General features: G+C 37.0%; 1 protein-coding gene across 1 annotated transcript in view; it reads right to left on the bottom strand.

Annotated features, from left to right (window-relative positions):
- Positions 1 to 21,225, bottom strand: part of SEC16B (SEC16 homolog B, endoplasmic reticulum export factor) — a 120,406-nt gene that overhangs the window by 85,839 nt on the left and 13,342 nt on the right. Inside the window, exons 4-9 of the mRNA XM_063428250.1 lie at positions 13,405 to 13,528; positions 12,191 to 12,227; positions 10,958 to 11,090; positions 7,962 to 8,119; positions 5,696 to 5,757; positions 2,780 to 2,915 (exon numbers count right to left, since the gene is read on the bottom strand). Of these exons, the coding sequence (XP_063284320.1) occupies positions 2,780 to 2,915; positions 5,696 to 5,757; positions 7,962 to 8,119; positions 10,958 to 11,090; positions 12,191 to 12,227; positions 13,405 to 13,528 (650 nt within the window). The remainder of the gene's footprint in view (positions 1 to 2,779; positions 2,916 to 5,695; positions 5,758 to 7,961; positions 8,120 to 10,957; positions 11,091 to 12,190; positions 12,228 to 13,404; positions 13,529 to 21,225) is intronic.

Below are 21,225 nucleotides of genomic sequence, written 5' to 3' on the forward strand. Positions count from 1 at the left end.
GAGGAGCACTGCTCTATAGCATGGCCTATTATTTTCCTAGATGACGATTCACTCATAACAATTGCCCTCCTCATTTTCCCTCACTTCCGCAGCCCATCTCAATCTCTCTCCTTCAAGTGTTCGGTTCTTCAATACACAACCCTTACTAGCTTATTTTGACACAGGCATCTTACCCATCAATCTCTCCTCCCATCTGACATGCTATTCTTACTGGTGTGTTTTTTACTCTTTCCTCATAGATTGTAAGCTCGTTTAAGAGGGGTCTTCTTCACCTCTAATCTCTGTTATATTCCGTATGTAATTTAGTTGTTGTCATAATTGTAAAGCGCTGCGGAATAGCTGGTGCTATATAATTGCTAATAATAATTTACGGGTGTATAAAAATGCTCCTGAGCACTAAGCCTAATAAATATTCAGAGATAGCTTGAAGGTCCTCTCTAAAATAAATACTGATTGTATAAAGAGATATTGTAAGTTGGTTTGTGTTCTACTTAATGTGCTCTTGATATTTAAACACAAAAAAAACGAAGAATTTTATTCTTTTTTTTTCTTCAATGTTTAGAAAAAAAACAAAAAAAACAACAGGAGATGCTTGGAGTTTGAATAATAAGGTAAACTTCAGAGATAACGCAGAAGTCAATAACACAGAATTGTTTCCAAGAAATCTGATGTATATAATATTAGATAACAAAGCGGGTATTCCACCTTTGTTACATAACATGACTTTTAATTTCAGTTCACATGTTCCACAGTTAGTCAGTTACCCATTCATTAAGGGGATACTCCACTGTCCAATTAAAAAAAAAAAAATGTAACTGTTTAGTAGATAGTATAAAACATGCATCGATTCAATTATAGAAAACAATAAAATACTATCATCACAATCACATGTGAATAGTGTGAAATAAGTATGCAATATACTTATCAGGTAAATCAAATGGACAGACTCCCAAGGATCACTTCCCAGGTAGTGATCTTTAGACCAGAATACAAGCTAAACACATAAGGGATACGACTATAGAATCTAAAAATAACATAGACAAAACATAGTGTAATACAATTTTAACAAAGAATGTGCACTGTTCAAAAATGCACTCACAAGATGTAGACGTATTATGCGCTCAAAAGGTGCCTCTCCCGATGTAATTGGGGGGCTATGGATCCCTCTCCGCTGTCTGCAGCATAGCAGGAAATCAGGACTCCGGATGGTAGTATAAAATAGTTTTTTTTATTATAAAAAATCAAATAAAATTGGTAAAACAGCAGTAGTTGTGGTCTTACGCATTTCGTCCCACACTTGGAACTTCCTCAGAGAGCATAAAATCAAAGTAAATTACAGATGGTTATACAAAGATAACAGCCTTCTATCCTATATTTGTATAACCATCTGTAATTTACTTAGATTTTATGGTTTTGAATCACACTACTGCTGTTTTACCAATTTTATTTGATTTCTGATAAAAGCCGCTATTTTATACTACCATCCGGAGTCTGATTTCCTGCTATCCTGCAGACAGCGGAGAGGAATCCATAGCCCCACAATTAAATCATGGGAGGTACCCTTTGAGCGCACAATAAGTCTACATCTTGTGAGTGCATTTTATTATTTGTTAAAATGTTATTAAACTATGTTTTGTCTATGTTCTTTTTAGAGTCCACATCCATGCCCCATATTTGTTTTGATTGATTTAATTATACTTTTTTTTTTATTGGGGTAGATCTAAAAATAGCTTATTTCTTGTCTGAAGCCTTTGCAAGTCCTCCCCTTATAACCCCTCCCAGAGTTTATCTGGCTGTCCAGTCCCTGCTCAATGAGAAATGTTTGCAAGGCAGGTGTGCTGAGCAATTGCCTGCATGTTGAGTTAAACAACCAGGAAGTAACAGAACCAGTTGTCTGATTGACAGTCAAGGAGGGTGTAACAAGCTTAATTTATAAAAGTGCCAATATCTATTGAAATCTGCAATTTTTGTAAAATGAAAAAAAAATGACACACTCCTCATGCAGCAAGCTAAAGTTCTTTATGTGTGTGGAGTATCCCTTTTAAGTTTTCACAGTGTAAGATTTCACCTTTGTGCAGCTAAGCCTGTCTTTCAGCAGAAATGTGAAAAAATGTGTGCTACATAAAAATTAGCAATCATTACATAACATGCACATTAAAATGCAAACCGGTTTATAGTCTGGGCATTTTATTTATTTCCCTGTGTGATAATTTAGCATTTGCACCATGATGTCAATGTACTTGCACTGACTAACCACCAGTTGTGTGTTTTGAAACTTGGGAAGGCCCAGTATTATAGCCATATCTATGTTTTTTTTTTTTTTTTTAATTTAGACATTTTTACACTTATTTAATTCACATTTAAAAAAAGGAATAGGTTGTTTTTGGCAATATCATCTATAAAACTCCTGGGATTTTGCTAGTTCAAATTCTAAAACATTCTGAACTTTAGAAAAAAATAATAATATCAGAGGGCAGATGCTATAATTTATACCAAATGGAACACAGCTTTACTGAATATTAAATAGCAGCCTAGAGCCTGTTTAGTTCCTCCAAGCTAATCAACACTATATAATGCAAGCAACCAAGATAAATAATAACAATGTAAGTATCTTGGCTGACAATCATACGCATAAAATTGGCAAGGAGAATATTAATTAAGGACACAACATTTATTTAGGATGTTCTCATACAAACTATACCTACAAGTTTAAAGAAGCATTCTATTTCCATTTTACATTTCTGCATTTCTAAGAAAGTTATTTTTTGGTGATACTTACCCCGTTCTGCCGACACATCTGTAACAGTATCTGCCAGAGCAGAGCATCGTCACTACTTTCTGGTCTCTGTGACTGGCGGCACTGGCTCACATTTTCTTGGCAAAAATTAATGATGTCCATCTTATGCAAATCTTCCCTGAGAAAAACAAAGGATGAACGTTAGTCTTAAATAAACCCTCACTACTGCTTTCAGTGTGCATTTTAAGTGGAGTCTTCATTGTAAATTTGGACTGGGTTTTTTTTCCTGTCAAAACCATAGTATGGAAATCTTCATCACTGCATATGCAATATTTAATGGGGACACTCGCAGTCTGAGTGCCACGCGGAACGTTGCCACGGTAACCCGTGGCAACGCTCAGACGCAGCGGCTCTCGCAAGACTTACAGTGGAGCTGACAGGGGAGCTGACCGGCACGGAGGAGAAGGGAGCTGACAGGAGCTGCAGGAAAGGTAAGTTACAGCTCGCTGCCAGCCGCCAACAGGACCGCCGGGCTTGTAATGAGCCTGGCAGTCCTGGTCTGTATTATGGCAATGTAAGTTGCCATAATACAGACATTGACTCGAGTATAAGACGAAATGTGCCGAAAAACTCATCTTATACTCGAGTATATACGGTAACTCTTTAAAGCACACCACAGAGTTCCTATTGTTACTTTGCTGTTATCATTCAATAAAATAAACTCCTTGGTCTTTTCATTCAGGTATCTGCAGTTTCTCTCTGATTTAAGAACTCGTTCATTTATCACTGAATCTTGCTCTTCCCCTATTTCCACAGTTATCGCAGCATGATCTGACCAAGTGATCAGATCTATTTTAGATTTTTTTAAATATCGTAAATTATTTGAATCAGTGGTAAAGTAATCTATTCTCGGATAAGCTTTATGGACTTTCGAAAAAAAAAGGAGAAATCACATTTTTTGGCAAGATCTACCATTTCTTATCCCTTCTCACAGGTATCCAGTAGAGGGCTTCTGGTTTGTTTTATTCCATTTTACATCAGCCACTACATTCATATCCCCTGCTATTAATAGTTTCCCTTTCTGAATTTTATTTACAATTGCTAATATTTTCTCGAAAAAACACTGAGTATATGTGTTTGGGGCGTAAATATTATCCAAAGTATATATATATTTAATTTTGCAAACAATAATAAAATACCTGCCTTCTGTATCTTTTTTTCTAATATTAGTTCAAATTTAATTTTGTCAGAAATTAATATCGCATCTCACCTCTTTTTTCTCTTCTTTTTATTAAAGGCAGAGGTAAAGATAATGGAATATTTATTGCATCTCCATTTTTGTGTATCCCCTTCCCTCCAATGAGTCTCCTATCTTCTATCTACTTTCTCTTTTGTAATTGTATCATATAGAAATCCCTTTTTCTGAAAGGAATTTAGACCCTGGGAATTTATTAATAGCACCTTAATAGTAATCAAGGTCTAAAGCTGCTAATAAGATTCTATTACCCACCGGCCCCCTACCCACCCCATCCTCCCCTCACGGTGTCCCTTCAGCACACATTCATACATACCACTACCTTTCTTACCATTCACACTTCAATCCTAGTAAATTCTAGGCTATTCCTTAGCAATTAAGAATATATATTCTAAATCTAGTGCTAGGTTACAGTTGCTGGCACGATCTTGGGCTACTGGACTTCTCGCGGGCGGCTCCCTTCCTATGGAATAGCCTGCCTACCCCATCAGACTCTCCCCTTGTCTTCAATCAGTTAAGAATTGCGATAAAACCCATCTCTTTAGGAAAGCTTATGGCCTCCCAGAGTAACCTCTACCTTACATACCTGTCTCTTGCTCTCTCCTAAAGGGAAGCACTCTACTCTATCCTCCTGCTCTGCTTCACTCCCACCTTATTTGGTTGCTATTTCCTGTCCAAATGTGTTTTATACCCCACCTCCTATAGACTGTAAGCTTGTTTGAGCAGGGTCCTCTTCAACCTTTTGTTCCTGTAAGTTTTCTTGTAATTGTCCTATTTATAGTTAAATCCCCCCTCTCATAATATTGTAAAGCGCTACGGAATCTGTTGGCGCTATATAAATGGCAATAATAATAATAATAAATCTAAATTGTCTGTTGAGCTTATTGCGGCTAAAATATTTTAAATGTATTTTGATGTTAATAAATTACCTGCTACTTCCAATATTTACTAAGTATTAATAGAAAACTGATTTCACATAAATGGATGGAATGCAAGGCAACAAGCATGCCTCTGTTGAAAGTCCAACAATTTTATATTTTACCAATTGACTGGATAGGATCAATGCCACATAAGTATGACATATCAAAGAAATGTTTCCAAACCTGGCAAGTCTATAACAAGTCCCTTGATGAGGGCATACAAAATTATTTGAAAATGAGAATAGGTATCTGCATACAATGTTGTAAGGAAGGCTTTGTTTCATTTATGTTTTATAAGTTAGTCTCTAACAGTCTGTTTTGTCCTTCAAAACATGCTTACAATATTGCTATAGAAATGCTTTGCCTCAAAAAAATGATTAAATATTAAAATACCTACATCCTTCTCCATAAAATATCTTAATAACATAATCTGGTAGAAACGCAAACAATACTGCAACACTTAACTGCATCTCAGTATACTATTAATAACCACCCCTTGTGTTAGTGTCCCGTTTTAATTTTATAAAACTGTATGGTTTGATATGTACCCTTAGTAAGAGAGGTATCAGATTTTCTCAATAAAATGTTGCTCCTCCCTCAGACTTTTAAAGTTCCTACGCTCATGTCTGGGGTATTAATCGTCAAACTGGCAGCAAGTTTGAAATTCACTTTGAGTTCTCACTTTAGTAAATACACCTGGAAGATGATTTTCAAATCATAGCAGCATAAAGTGCAATTGTTGCCTTTTATGACCCTCCAATCCACCTTGCTAGACCATCCTACCTTTGTACAGGTCCAGGGAATCTTCTCATTTCCTCATGTTCCACAGTGGTATGAAGAAGCACCTACAACAAACATGTGCAAACTGTTTATCTCGGTGCTATTACCTCAGAATCAATGCTATCATTGTAGAGAAAGCCTATTTTGTTTACTTCCTAATTGTACTGTTGGTAGGATTACCACACAGAAAACGATTCAACAGAATTTGACATCATTTTAAACTAAGTCCGTCAAATGTTTATACGTGTTATTATAACAATTACATAATATGTATTATGTTATTACCGGTACTAGTGCTTACAATACAGAATTTGGAAATAGATTAAATCCAAGTTTTCATATTTTTTTATAAAGCAGTAAAGTTTGTTTTTGTTTTGACATATTTCAAATATATTTTATTGTCCTCTCTATATACATTTTTTATTTTGTTTTTAATTTAGAATATTTTAGTATAATGTAGGCCTCAATTTAATACGTTTACAAATTATTCAATATTGTGAGGGAAATTTTACAAATTACTTATCTACCAAAATTATCATAGACTTTAATGGTGACTTGTGTAGATAAAACATATGGAAAGATGTTTTTTCTAAGAGTATTGAACCATTTGTAAAGCTTATTAAATCAGTTCATAATGCCGTAGGTAAGCTTATTATTAAAACGGTGTACAATGCAGAATTTGTACAATTGAACAATTGTTTTCTTCTCAATGTTGATAATTTTTTCACGAGCAGAAATTAAGTTCGCTCTAGTGTACTGATATGATACATACTCCAAATATGTTTATGTCTGTGAATTATTTATTTTATTCACATATTGTAGTCCAGTAAAGGTCCAGTTTCATTATTGTATGCATTGGATTTTAGTTTATACTTTTCCTGTAACATAATGCCTTGGATAATTTCTCCAGAGGCCAAAGTTCATTTGGTGTTGGAACATCCACAAAAGCTGCATCTTCCCCTATGTCCTTGACTGGCCTTTAATGAGATGCATTAAAACAATTATATGCCCCCAAACTAATTTGGCATAGAGTTATAGATTAATAACACATATTATTGTAATTTGCTAGTTATATATTGTGCTTTTCCCAAGGAGACTTAAAGCTCTAAGCACATACTCTTGAATTTAGCAGACCACCAATCAAGGTTAAAATGTATAGCAATATGGGGACTAACCAGTCAAAATGAAACAAATATCAATCGCTAAAATATATTTTAATATTATTTTAAGCTATTAAAGGGTCCATGCAGCCTCTAAGGATAGTACAACTATATATAGCAGGGAGAGTAAGTCTACAGAGTGGAAGTTTAAGAGAACAAGTAATGTATGTATTACAACACTCAGCTACTACACATACTCTCACACACTCATTTAACACACACCACTCACAGAAACCGATTCCAGGGCTTATGGAGAGGGCTCCAACCTGGCATTCTGAGAAACCTTAAGCCAGCTACAAAATTAGCACATGAGCAGCCAGGCTCACTGGGTGCTTTGCAGAGGAATTTATTTTAAGAATATCAAAACACTTTTTTTTGACTCATACAGGAACCTTCCTTGCCAAACCATCGGGCTGTCTATATATATATATATATATATATATATATATATAAATATATATATATATATATATATATTCAAAATTAATTCTCCTTTGTACAAAATTAACATATCATTTATTTGAAACATAGCACATTAGCAAAGGATAAAACTAAAATATGTTTCCTGGTGTGACACCTAAACTTACCAACTCTTTAGTTTATTTAATAACAATATAAATTAAAGAATTGGTAAAAGAATAAAAAAAAAATGGTGCTACAATCACCTATGTGGGTTGCTCCAACACACATATAAAGTGCAAAATAAATTGATTATTTGTTTATCCTTAATATAAATACTGGGTTGGTTAGTTAAAACATGACAATTCAATTGTAAAACCTTATTTTGTCACACACAGAACAGGTGTGAAAAAATATGCCCCCAAAATAGTCAAATACCATATTTATGGGTGTTAGAACAGAAAATTCCAACAGAATGTAAAATAATCTTTGTATGTTACATGAAGCATCTGTACAGTACAAAAGATATTGCAGATTAAAGCTGCAACCAGCAAATAATGTCTGGAGCACTCCCCTCTCCCTTCTCTGACTGCCAGAACACAGACATTATTTTTGTGGTAGAGTGTGGGAGAAGTGTAGGGGTGGTCATTTACAGTCTATTATTTTAATTTTGCATTACAGGAGTGTACAGAATGACAGTCCTTCATTACCTCTATGCTATGTATTTCAACAAGTGCAGGTTGCCCCTCATCTGGAAAGTTGGGACATACTCTGACCAACTGGCCCATGGCCCCAAAGCACACAGAGACATGGGGGAGTGAAAACTTCATCGGAGCTGTGGGTTGGGGAGTGCAAACTGAAGATTCTTCTAAAATAAAAAATAGAAATGATTATATATTAGACAGTGTTAAAACCATGTTTTTGACCTTTAATGTCTAGTTTGGTCAACTGACAATTCTCACCAACAGAGCGTTAATATATATAAAAAAAAAAAAAGTCCCTCCTGGCATACAAAGTGAAAAGTATTCTGAAGTCTCAATAATTATAATTGCGGGTAGGTACCTAGTTATGTTATTATAAATAGTAAGATATTCTGAACAGGGCACAAAAAATATTTTATTAGAATCCATTAAAATGCACACCCACCAACCAAAGGAAAATGAGAATAAAATTATATACATACATACGACAGTCTGAAAACTAAACTGGAGAGCTATAGCATGAATCACTATTAATGACTTACGAGAGCAGTATATAAGTGACTAGGATAGAGTATATTGAATACAAATGTAACTATTGTGATTCAAGCTAAGCTTTCAACATTGTAACCCCTCCTACAGGTACTCTGTAAAACAACTAACAAAAGAAAATAATAAATTGTGTCAATGTAAAAATGTAAAATATGTCTAGTAGACTTCAATTCAAAACTGCAATAATCACAGGGGCTGCATATTAAAACCTCGATCTGTAGACAAATCCAAAAGGTAAGTATCAAAGGGTCTAGAAGGGTCTAAAACTAGGGTTTATATTATATTAATAAAATAAAAATAATCTAAACTGTATGGAACAGTGTGAAAATGCATTCTAGTGATAAATGTATTTGCATTTGGAATCTCACCCATTTCCCTATTGAGGGAAAATGTCAAGGGCCACCTACATTCTACACCGGCCAACAGAGTTTCAATAGCACTGATACTTGATCAACAAAAACAGAGAGGTGACTCATTTGTTTAAACTCTCACCGCTACGTCACTTGTCAGATGTTAACATGTAAATATTAAATTAATTAAAATGTATTTGAAAGGCATCAAATATAATAGTGATGTCTACTACAATAACTTCACATTCTCTCTGATTATATTTTATTGTGGCTTTGTGGATAAGGATATTATTGTGTCTACAGTGGGGTGGAGGGGTAAGGAGGTTTAGGGGAGAGCTATATCTCCACCTGCTTTGTAACTACAATTCCCATGATTCTTTGCATGTCTAAAGTTATGCCCGATCTTACTCTAGTAATTTACTTTACAATTTCAAGGTAATGAAACACTGCTGAGCTTGATATTCGTTTAACCTGTGTCAGTATGACCTGAGTCACGATTTATTAAAATTTCACAATGAATATTTAACTAACATTACTTTGGCTAATGCACTGTAACATAAATTGTTTTGCTTTGTTGCAGGGTGCCCAGATTAATTTGGCTTTTACTGTCACATTTCACCACTGCTAAATAAGAATGGCTCATTTGTTTTTGTAAATGTCTGAAAATAGCTCAGCTGTACAAGAATGACACTTAAGTGATGAACTTTCATTAGGGAAAAAAAGTCTACATCTCCCAAATATTATTTCAATTTAAAATAAGCTGTCTCTGAATTACTCCCCCCTTTTCTTTTCATGAAAATGGCTTTTGGTAATGGAATGGAAATTGCAAAAAATAATTATGTGTGCATTTTTTTTTCTATGTGTACTAAACATGAATGCCTTGACCTAAAATATGTGGACACTTGCTTTTTCAAAACAAGGTGTTTTAATATGGAGTTGGCACCCCCTTTGCTGCTATAGCTGCATTTAATGTATTGGGAAGAATTTCCACTAGATGAGAGCCATTTCTACAGCGTTTACTTCCATTTACCCACAGGATGGTGAATGAAGTTGGGGTATGATGTTGGGTGATTAGCTCTGGCTCACAAGCGATGTTCCACATCATTTCAAAAGGCTCAATAAAGCCAGGTTTAGGGTTTTGTTCAGGCCAGTCACATTCTCCCACAACAACCTAATCAATATCAGTAGAGACTTTGCTTTGTGCATTAATGGTATGCTGTAGTGTTAAGATGACTCCTCACTGGAAATAAGGGATCTAGGCAATCGCTGGAAATTAGCCTAGTGGCCAGAATGTTGTTATTTCTTTGTTATTAAACCCCTTTCTTTTTGTGTGACACTATGAAGTCTGTAAATTACTTTTTCTGGAAGTGTATATACGCAGCTCAGCTGGTGAAAATCGGTGTGAGTTGAGCTGCTGACATGACTCACAGAAATATACTTTCCTATTATTATCTGCCTATTTCCCTTAGGACAACTTTAAATTAAAATGTTGTGTATACAGACAGCATATCTGCCAACTCTGGAAGGTATAAAATCCTGACAGGGGGTGGATGGGCCTAAGGAGACATGCCAGTGACTCCACTTGCACCAATGCGGGCACCTAAAATGTGTGATCCCACTCAAGGAGGTAGGTGGGCTACCCAGAGAAGAGTTCTGGTTGGTGCTATTGCTGACACATGCTCTGTATGCTCCTAGTACCCTCATCACAAGGTAAGTGTGTCCACTCATGTACCTGGGGACACAAGAGAACCAACCTGGGATTGTGAGACATAAGCCCAAAAAAAGGACTGCCCCACCAGATCCATGACAGTTCGGGGGTATGAGACAGTGCTGGCAGTGGGGCAGAGTCATGTCAGCGGGACAAGTCACACTGATCTCTTTTATGCTGTGCTTTGTACGGACATTGAATTGAGGCTAATCAGGAAGATGTTTTATTTGTTTTTGACCTTATATTTTTTTAATTTATTTTGAAAACAGAATGAAGAAAATCAAAATTTAAATAATTGCTTTGCAGCACAGGCTGACTTGATGCCTAAATAATCAAAGAGGATATTACCAGAATTCTTAAATTCTTCAATTTCCCACCTAACACAATTTCTCATTTACCTCCCAGCACGTGATGCCACGAGTCACTTCTGTCACAGGGATCATGCATGTACTGACTTAACTCATAACTGCTGGATGACATGCCAGAATCACGATACTGAGACAACAGACTGGGTTCCGCTAGACTAAATGACTGTAGCGGCAAATAGTGCAAAAAAACGTTAAGTGAGAAAGAAGTCTATACATGTTAAAAAAAAAGGTAAACAATCTGAAAATAAATAATGATTACTTGACAAATCACAATGATAAAATAGATTTCATTAAACCTGTTTTGGTGTTCTAAAACCTTAGTACTTAAAACAAAGCCTGTAAGGAACACATTTCAGGCAGTATAACAACTACAGCCAGCTGTAGTGATTATGGTGCGAGGAATGCCGTGTCCCCACTGCCCAAAAGTAGTCAAACCATTTAGTAACAGATTTACGTCTTAGCTGGAGTATGCCAGGCACCGCTCCCTTCCTCCTGCTAGGAGAACGTGAGAGCTGGAAGCTCCTGCTAGGAGCTTTTATTAGATCTCATGAGCAAAGCCATGCAGTGCACTGCTAGCTCATTGGCTGAGAACACCAGCTCTGTTTGTTTTGGGAAACAGATGTTATCCTTCCTTAAACATTTAAGAGGGGCTAAATTTATTGACCTTGGTATGATAAAAGACTAAACTGACCATGCTGAGAGCTGATTCTGCAAACTTGTATGGGAGCTCTGACAATGTTTTTGGACCACAATTCCCATAATCCTCTGCAAACCTTTGAATAGGGGAGTATTATAGAGGCTGCTATCCACAATCTATCTTTGACATCCCAGTAAAAAAGGGACTGCCAGTTTACTGAGATATCTCACAATGGAGGGACACATGCTGAGCTTTTCTATATAAGTGCCTAATGCAATAAGTAGGAAGCTAAAACCCTTGCATATATTTATACATTTAGAGCCTTTGCATTTAACTCCACAGCTAGCGACTTGACACAGAACACTAATTTGGCTCTGATCACTAATTGATCAATAAGGAATCAGATATGACTAAATTCTCAAAAAAATGTTCAATTATTTCTACAACAACCTCCTAGAACTTATGCTATGGTATTTTCAACCATAGACAGCAGACATATATATATATTTTTAATGAAAACACAGTACATATTTTTTATTGTTTTTTTTTTTAGCTTTCATGATCAATTGAACATTGAATATTATGCAAAGAATATTTGTTCAAGTAGAAGAGAAATGGGCACTGACCTGTAATTTGTCCACACTGTCATCATAGTCCTGAGACCTAAGAATATTAAGTGAACATTTTTTTCCAATACAAAGGAACAGGCAACCATTATGAAATTAATTTAATAATCCAGTAATATGCAAAAACAACCATGGCAAACTACAAAAAAATAACCAACGTTAGCATCTGCAATCTCTAATAGAATATTTACTTTATAATATTATCAAGTTTAGCAATTCAAAAAGCCTTTGAGATGTATTCACTTGCAATATGGAATTGCAAAAAATAGCATAGGGGATAGCCTTTACAACAGTGGCATACCAGGCAACATTAGGGTCCCACAAAGTGGGACGTTTGTCAGCGGGCCAAAAAGAGGTGGGGCAGCAATGTGACCCACTGGTAACACTCAAAGTGCAGTACTCACACGAAAAGGGGGCATGGTCTTCCAAAAAAATAGGCATGCCAGCCTGGCGTAAATGCACCCCCATCATAACTGCCAATACCACTGGCGAGCCCATATAATGGCAGAACATGTGCAGAGCTGTGATACATAACTTCTGTACATAGTGCCCTTAGCGTAGCACGAGCGGGTCTGATAATGTGCTCATGCCGTGCTTTCTGGAGAACAGTACCCTGGTGCCCACAAAAGGGGGACACCAGGGAACAAACCCAGGACAGCGGAAAATGACCACAAAATCAAAGCTATCTTGCTGCAATTAAAGCAGTTGGGAGGCCTGCAGTGGCACCACTTTCTTTAATAATCTTCAACTTCATATTTACCATCAAGAAAAAAACAACCAAAAAAAGAAGAAAACGGATGCAGTTGATGATCTGTTGCTTTTAGGGCACGAAAGAGGTGAATGCACTAAATAAACTGAAGCTCCAGCTAGTCCATTATTTTCACATTTTATATGAATTTATCTAATGTACAATATGTTCCGCTGCCAGGATCAGGGTTATTCACTGAACTATGAATAGTCAGGAACTTAAAGTGAAATGAAAACATACCACAGTAAAAATGTTCTGTTCTTTACATAGAACATACTGTCTATCTAACACTGCAAAACAGTTGGAAAAAAATACCAACTTTGCTAAATTAAATTACATTTTCCCCAACTTTGTTGTTCTGGTCTACATTTTGCTAATTAGTTAGTCTAGTCCCTGAAATAAAAGTATATATAACTGGTTCCTATGGTAAGTGTTTCAATGTAGAATAATAGTAAGAATATTTCACCAGCTCTGAGCAGAAGTTTGTGGCTGATTCCTGTCGGTTTCAGTGGTCTGATTTTTGTGATAGCCACTGTATGAATTCAACACCCATTGCTCTGTGTGTGTGGGGGGGGCTCTTCTACTCCACTCTGCAATGAGAAAATGTTTTTTTTTTTTTAAAGAGGAGATGCTAGACTACTTGCTTGTTATCAGTGAAAACAATCAAATAGTTATGGAAAATACACACTACTCAACATACTAACAAACCTCACAAGTTTGGTTAGGTATATCAAAAACGTAAATGAAGAAAATATCAGTTTCTGTGTAGGATGCAAATGACCAAACTGGTAATGTCCACAGACAGAACATTAAGCAATGTGTACAGACAAACAAAATGGTCCAGCAAACTTTGATGTTTAAAGTTATATGTTATCTCTTTACTCTATCGTAATGGCAACATTTTTATACATGCAAGGGTCTATTACAAGCCATGCGCATGCAGGAATTGAAGTGTTGTCTGTTGTGTTAACACAATAAAAATACAAGATATAACTTCAAAACTGAAACTATCCTGGACCATTTGTTTATCTGCATATATTTGAAATGTTGCATACATAAAGTATTACGTTTTAACATAAAGTATTAGCTGAACGTTGCAGTAAAACCAATATGCAGGTGAAGAACGAACAGACCTGTGCAATTACCTTTACCTTCAGCTAAGACTACAAGTTGGTGTGGCCATTTACAGTAGAGCTTAGAAGATTTAGCCAGATGTACAAGATACATGTAGAAGCATACGTTGCAGGTACAGAGTGATGTGCATGTCATTTACATTGATTCTTCTTCATATGTTTCATACACATTTACACACACCATGTTCTAGTGCTGAAGGTATGGGTTCCTGACCCAGAGACCCAGCATACAATTTAAAATAAAGCTACTCTGCACTCAGTATTCAGGGATACATTTTATTAAACCAAGCCAGATCCAACTGATTCATTAAAATATATCACTGATCCCTGAATGTGGTGCAACTTTATTTTGAACACTGAAGATGCAACAGATCTGTGGTGTTTTCTTCAAATGAGGGGCATTGAGAGTTGAGTAAGTTTATTAATTATCATATTTTAATAATTTAATAATTATCATAATTTATTAAAAATGATGGGACAGTTCCAATCTAAAGTTAATTGTTAGTAAGTGAATTTAAGGAGCACTTGTGTTTTTAGTTTAGTACAGTTGTTCTCAACCTTCCTAATGCCGCGACCCTTTAATGTAGTTCCTCATGTTGTGGTGACCCCCAACCATAAAATTATTTTCGTTGCTACTTCATAACTGTAATTTTGCTACTGATATGAATCGTAATGTAAATATGTGATATGCAGGATGTATTTTCTTTGTTTTGAACATAAAGTATAGTGATTAATCACAAAAACAATATGTATTTATACTATACTATACCACCATTTTACTGTGGAAAAATTGGGGGTACTGCTCTCTTTCCCTTTTTCTCTGCTCTCCTTCCTCTTTTTTTTTTTTTTTGCTCTCCTTCCCATTTTCTTTGCTCTCCTTCCCATTTTATCTGCTACTCTTCCCTTTTCTTTGCTCTCCTTCCTCTTTTCTTTGCTATCCTTCCTTTTTTTTTTGCTCTCCTTCTGCTCTCCTTCCCCTTTTCTCTGCTATTCTTCCCTTTTCTTTGCTCTCCTTCCCCTTTTCTCTGCTATCCTTCCCTTTTCTTTGCTCTCCTTCCCATTTTCTTTGCTTTCCTTCCCATTTTATCTGCTACTCTTCCCTTTTCTTTGCTCTCCTTCCTCTTTTCTTTGCTATCCTTCCTTTTTTTTGCTCTCCTTCTGCTCTCCTTCCCATTTTCTTTGCTCTCCTTCCCCTTTTCTCTGCTATCCTTCCCTTTTCTTTGCTCTCCTTCCCCTTTTCTCTGCTTCTTTTCCCCTTTTTTTATTTTTTTTTTAATTCTTTATTTTTTCGTGCGTATATGTTTAACAGGCATGCTAGTGGTACCCCAAAGGCATTCCACTTGCTAATATCAGTGACATTTGTTACAGTGGGGTATACAGAGACACGTGCATGTTTTATATTTATAGTGAGGATGAACAGTAAAACATGAGTAGTAGCAAAGCATATGTGTAGTAGGTACATTAGGCATAACTTTGTTGTGATTTCAAAATATATGTTTATTGTTTGTGCCTAGCTAAGATTTGCAGTATAAGACCTGGGTAATCTATATTGCAGTTAGGCTGTGAGGTTACACGTCATGACTACATAACAGATACTAGGGAAATTAGTAAATGTTAGACGATATGCTCATTATTATAGTGTCATATGCCAGACCATGTATGTATGTATGTATCCATGCTAGTTGTACTTATGTGTGTAGGTGTACAGGCAAGTTTCGGTAGCGAGCAGCCAGAGGCTTTACTCACAGCTCAGTCCGAGCCACGGCCAGCCCATGCCGGCCTGGGGAACAGCTCAGTCCCATCCCAAGCATTCACACTGCGTGACGGCGCCATTGATTGCAGGTAGGTGAGTTGGTGCTTTGGTCGTTTTTTTTTCTGGGGGGGTTCGTTTCAATTTCTCCAGCTGCAGCTGTGCCCTTGTGTGCACTCTCCTGAGTGACCTTCATGGTGCCGCTGTGGGTCTGGGAGAGGGACAGTGCTGGAATCGCTGGGCGGCTTCGTTGAGCCCTCCTCGGGGCCGCCGTGTCGCAAGGCGGGTGTGGGGTGAGAACCTTGCTCTGCTGCGAGGTTGGTGGACGCTGGCTGAGGTGGGCTTGTGGTGGTCTCTTTTCTCCTTTTTATTGCTCTCCTTCCCTTTTCTTCCTCTTTTTTTTGCTCTCCTTACCATTTTCTTTGCTCTTCTTCCCATTTTCTTTGCTTTCCTTCCCATTTTTTCTGCTACTCTTCCCCTTTTTTTTGCTCTCCTTCCCCTTTTCTCTGCTATCCTTCCCCTTTCTTTGCTCTCCTTCCTCTTTTCTTTGCTATCCTTCCTTTTTTTTGCTCTCCTTCCTTTTTTTGCTCTCCTTTTGCTCTCCTTCCCCTTTTCTCTGCTACCCTTCCCTTTTCTTTGCTCACCTTCCCTTTTCTTTGTTCTCCTTCCCATTTTATTTGCTACTCTTCCCCTTTTTTTGCTCTCCTTCCCCTTTTCTCTGCATTCCTTCCCTTTTCTTTGCTCTCCTTCCTCTTTTCTTTGCTATGCTTCCTTTTTTTTGCTCTCCTTCTGCTCTCCTTCCCCTTTTCTCTGCTATCCTTCCCTTTTCTTTGCTCTCCTTCCCATTTTCTTTGCTTTCCTTCCCATTTTATCTGCTACTCTTCCCCTTTTTTTTTTGCTCTCCTTCCCCTTTTCTCTGCTATCCTACCCTTTTCTTTGCTCTCCTTCCCATTTTCTTTGCTTTCCTTCCCATTTTATCTGCTACTCTTCCCCCTTTTTTTGCTCTCCTTCCCCTTTTCTCTGCTATAATTCCCTTTTATTTGCTCTCCTTCCCTTTTCTTTGCTCTTCTTCCCATTTTATTTGCTCTCCTGCTGCTCTCCTTCCTCTTATCTGCTGCTCTAATATCCCTTTTCTTTGCTCAACCTTCCCATTTCCTCTGCTCTTCTCCCCTCATCTCTGTTCTGCTTACCTTTTTCTCTCTTGTGCTCTGCTCACTTTCCTGCAGCAGCAGCTAGTCTTCTTTCTTCCTCTTCTCTTCTTCTTCGTACCGCGGGCGGGGGAATGCAGGGGGTTACATTGCGTCATGACGTAATCGGCATTGCGGAATGCGGATTGGTGGATTGCCAGGTGTCATGCCTCAACTACCGGTAATTCCTTGTCTCTTCCGGGTTGACGGAGTTTAGCCACACCCCTTCTCTGACGCGGTCTCCCCACGCTACATAATGCGACCGCACCAGATACAAGACGCTGGATTATTGAACAGCTTTACCGCGATATCAAACCGGCTAAAAGTTTCTCTGCGACCTCTACTTGTGTAACGAATCGGACTGGAAATTCCACTTACCCTCCTTCTCCTCTCCTCGACCACGGCTAGTATCTGGACTTTCCTCATCCTGCCTGAGTAACAACCCTCCCCGGAGGAGAACTCCGGGAACCTGATTTTTAACCCTTTGGAAGCTAAGTCAATCGTTATATCTGTGATAAGAGTTTACCTTCTCTCAAAACCGCTAAGCATTCCTGCCATAGTCTGCTCTCAAGTTTGCCAAGCATTTCTGCTACAGCCTGCTCTCAAGTCCGTTAAGCATTCAGGCTACAGCTGCTTCCAGGCCTGCTATCTCTAACTCCAGAACGAATCACTCCTGTTAGAACTTCATTTCTAACTTCCTACATTTCCTTAAAACTTGCAACCACCAATGTGCTAGATTGCATGTATATCGGAAGCTGCTTACTCCAATTAAACCAACAGCGAATTAATTAAAGATACAGTACCTGTATTTTCCATTATTGAATACACAGTTCCTATTCTATTCCCTAAGTATCCTAATCAACAATCTAAGTCCTAAGAAATCTGCAGTTGTGCTCCATATCAACCTATGTAAACGTTACAGAATAATCCAGCCTTTGTAATGGATACAGCAGATTTCGATTCTAAATTTACTATGCTGAATCAAAGAGTTGATACACTTGCCCAAGGCATGCAAGACCTACAGGTTACAAATGAACGGATTCTTACTTATGTCAGAGACTTACAAACACATACTCCTCATACTGTTATGCACTCAGCTAGCGACCCTGCTTTCTGTAATCCCGAAAAGTTTTCTGGAGATCGATCCAAATACAGGGAGTTTCTTAATTCCTGCAAGTTATTAATTGCTCTAAAACCTAGATCTTATCCCACTGAGAGATCTAAGGTTTGTTCAGTTATCGCCTTTCTAAGAGGTGAACCTATGGCCTGGGCCCATTCCTTCTTGGAAAATGACGATCCCATGTTGGACTCATTGGATGAATTTTTTGAAGCCATGTCTCTTCTTTATGAAGATCCCAACAAACAATCTACAGCTGATTTAACCATTAGAACCCTACATTTTTTATGCGGTCTTATTTGCCGTTCACTCTCTATTTTCCCCTCAGTTCTCCGATACCCTCATTGCATTTGGGGACCACCCGGAGTATTATAATTGGGGAGACAGTGTTATCTACCAACTATATTATTAGTTTGAGGTACACCGCTCCCTCTATATTCCTTTACGTCCTCTGCAATTTATTGTCTTGAATGATAATAACATCCCCTACACCCCTGATGTTACTTTTGACTGTATCCATTTATGGATCACTGTAACAACAATATATGTGCAGTTGTTAACATATTTCTCTTCTGTAGTTTATGCAAACAGTCTCTACTTCTCAGGGGATACGTTTTTATCTCTCTTCTAGTCACACACTTTGCACAATCGACCTACGGATACTGTGTCCGTTTATGAGTTGTTTTATAACAGTTTCTTTTAGCTGTTCCAAACACTTAGTACTTAATATGCAACTACTGTGAGCCAAGCTCTCATTCTCAAGTATATCTAGTTGATTATGGACCAATTAGCATTTGGAAGCCTTTTACTTTAAGCTCTTGCTACAATTCAAGGTCCCAATAGCTATCTATAACGATTTATATCGCGAGAATGTGGTTAGATCATTGATGATCCTATTCTTAAATTTCGTCACTTAAATTTTTTCACTTTATTTATTTGGTGTTTTTTTGTACTTTCCCCTAAGAGAGACCAATAAAGATTTATACGTTCTGCATTTCGTTAGTTTTATGCTCCATTACTGGCAATTTTCTGCAATTTATTGGCGGAGCAGATACATTTAGGGTTTAGACTCTGATTACGGGTGCACTGTTCTAGTTTACCCATTTCAGTTTTTTCTTATGCTTGTTTCAGACTTGGCCGCATATTTTGTGCATTTTAAAACTTTGGAACTCATTTTACAATGCATGTAGAATTTAGGAAGAAAGAGAGTAACGGATTATGTCTCCATTATAGAGAGGCACGTGTCATGGAATATATATACATTCTTGTGTTGTAAATTTTGTACAAACGGCAATATACTTTTAAAGCATTTTTTTTGCACAGTGTAGAAAACATTGTGTACATTACTTGGCAATTGTTTTACTATAACTAAACATTTTTTTCAGCTTTTGAGATGTGTTAGGCCTTGGAATCAGTTTCCCTACAGCCAAGAAACTTAGCACATAGGTTGGAGTGCTATTTAGGATGAACAGTTGGCAGCCTAAGTTTGCATGGGGAGAAAATTTGAGAAAAAGTGAGACCTTGAATGAAACAAAAATACAATTAATCTTTAGATATAAGACTGTCTGGTAACTGCAAATAGCACAGGATCAATGACATAAAAACACTGTAGCACCGTGATACTGTCATTTACCCAGCCATCAGGATGAATGGATTTTTTAATTTTATAATGCATTGGGCACCATGTCGTTTGTGTTTTTCTTTGGATACAAAGTATGAATTGATCGTTTTGCTTGACAAAGAGGAAATGTAGAATAGCGTGTAAGTATCAACACAATTTTAAAATGGGGTTTTATTTAGGTGTGAATAAATCAATCAAAAGGAAATGCTGCACATACAGACTCTAAACACCATGACAACTTAAAATCACTGAAGTGGACATGGTGTGTTAGGTAACCCTTTAAATTCCATATCTTGGTATTATACACTGTTGAGCATATGCTTTGACCAAGCTCTAAATTACAGTTATCAGTTGTTCAAAGATTTATAATAATATTGTCAGTATTGTGATGGATGTCCAACTAGTATCGTTGGCTATCAGAAAAGCCTATGATCTGCATTTTTCTATATAAGGTATATATTATTCAAGACAGATTGTCTCCAATCCACAAGAGGCAACAAGTTTTCAGAGTAATACCTAACATGTTGCTAAGTGATACACAAAGTTAATTGGTTAATTTCACGTTAATTAGAGAAATCCTAAATCTCTGGCAGTCTATTTCCCTCGAGGACTGAGCTGGCTATCTCTGCTATAATTAACAGGGTACTGTCCAACAGCTTGTGATTATAAAAAGAAAATACGTCTCACTGCATTAAAAATTTGGACAGCAAACCACTAGATTATGGAGAGAGATTGCAGTCTATTTCAGTAATCCTGAAGTCAACATACCTTGCAATTTGAGGGCAGATTTAAACTATTTTATACACTGTGAAAATTGAGCAGATGCCAAATGACATCAAAAGCTTTTCATAATTAAAAGCTTTGCTTAAGACGAGCTAAAAATAAGTATTAATTATGATTATTTATCTATTAAGGACCAAAATGCCATGCTGTTAAAATTCTATGCTGTTCAAATTGATCTACAAAGTAGAGAAAAGAGGAGGAGAACAAAGTGAGGCAAAATGATTCTAGACCCTTTTTTTAGTATTTACAAACTAAAAGGATTACAAATTAAACATGGAATTAACGAGCCATTAATGTATGCTTTTATCATTTTAAATTGAATTGCATGGTTTTGCACATCTGATAGAAGTATTTAAAGGAATGACCCTAAAAAGTGATTCAAACAACTAAATTAATCAGGAAACTGCCATTGCACATGCAATGTTTATTGATTGATGACATATTCCAAACGTCTGATATTTCCAAAAAACATATTAACCTTACATCAAAGGAACACTCTATGCATTCTAACTTCTATAGCCTGCTGTAGTGGTTATGTTGCCAGGAGTTCTATGATACCCATGGTTCCAGTCCTTTTTCTGAATTTTCCTTGAAGGAGAATCCAGTTAGCTTCACTGAGCTAAGCAGAGCCGTGAAGAGTCAGACTCAAGTAGCCAAGATGGAGGCATTCAATGGATGGCGATCAATGCAGCAATG

This window comes from Pelobates fuscus, chromosome 7, assembly GCF_036172605.1.
Source record: "Pelobates fuscus isolate aPelFus1 chromosome 7, aPelFus1.pri, whole genome shotgun sequence".
Classification (NCBI taxonomy): domain Eukaryota; kingdom Metazoa; phylum Chordata; class Amphibia; order Anura; family Pelobatidae; genus Pelobates; species Pelobates fuscus.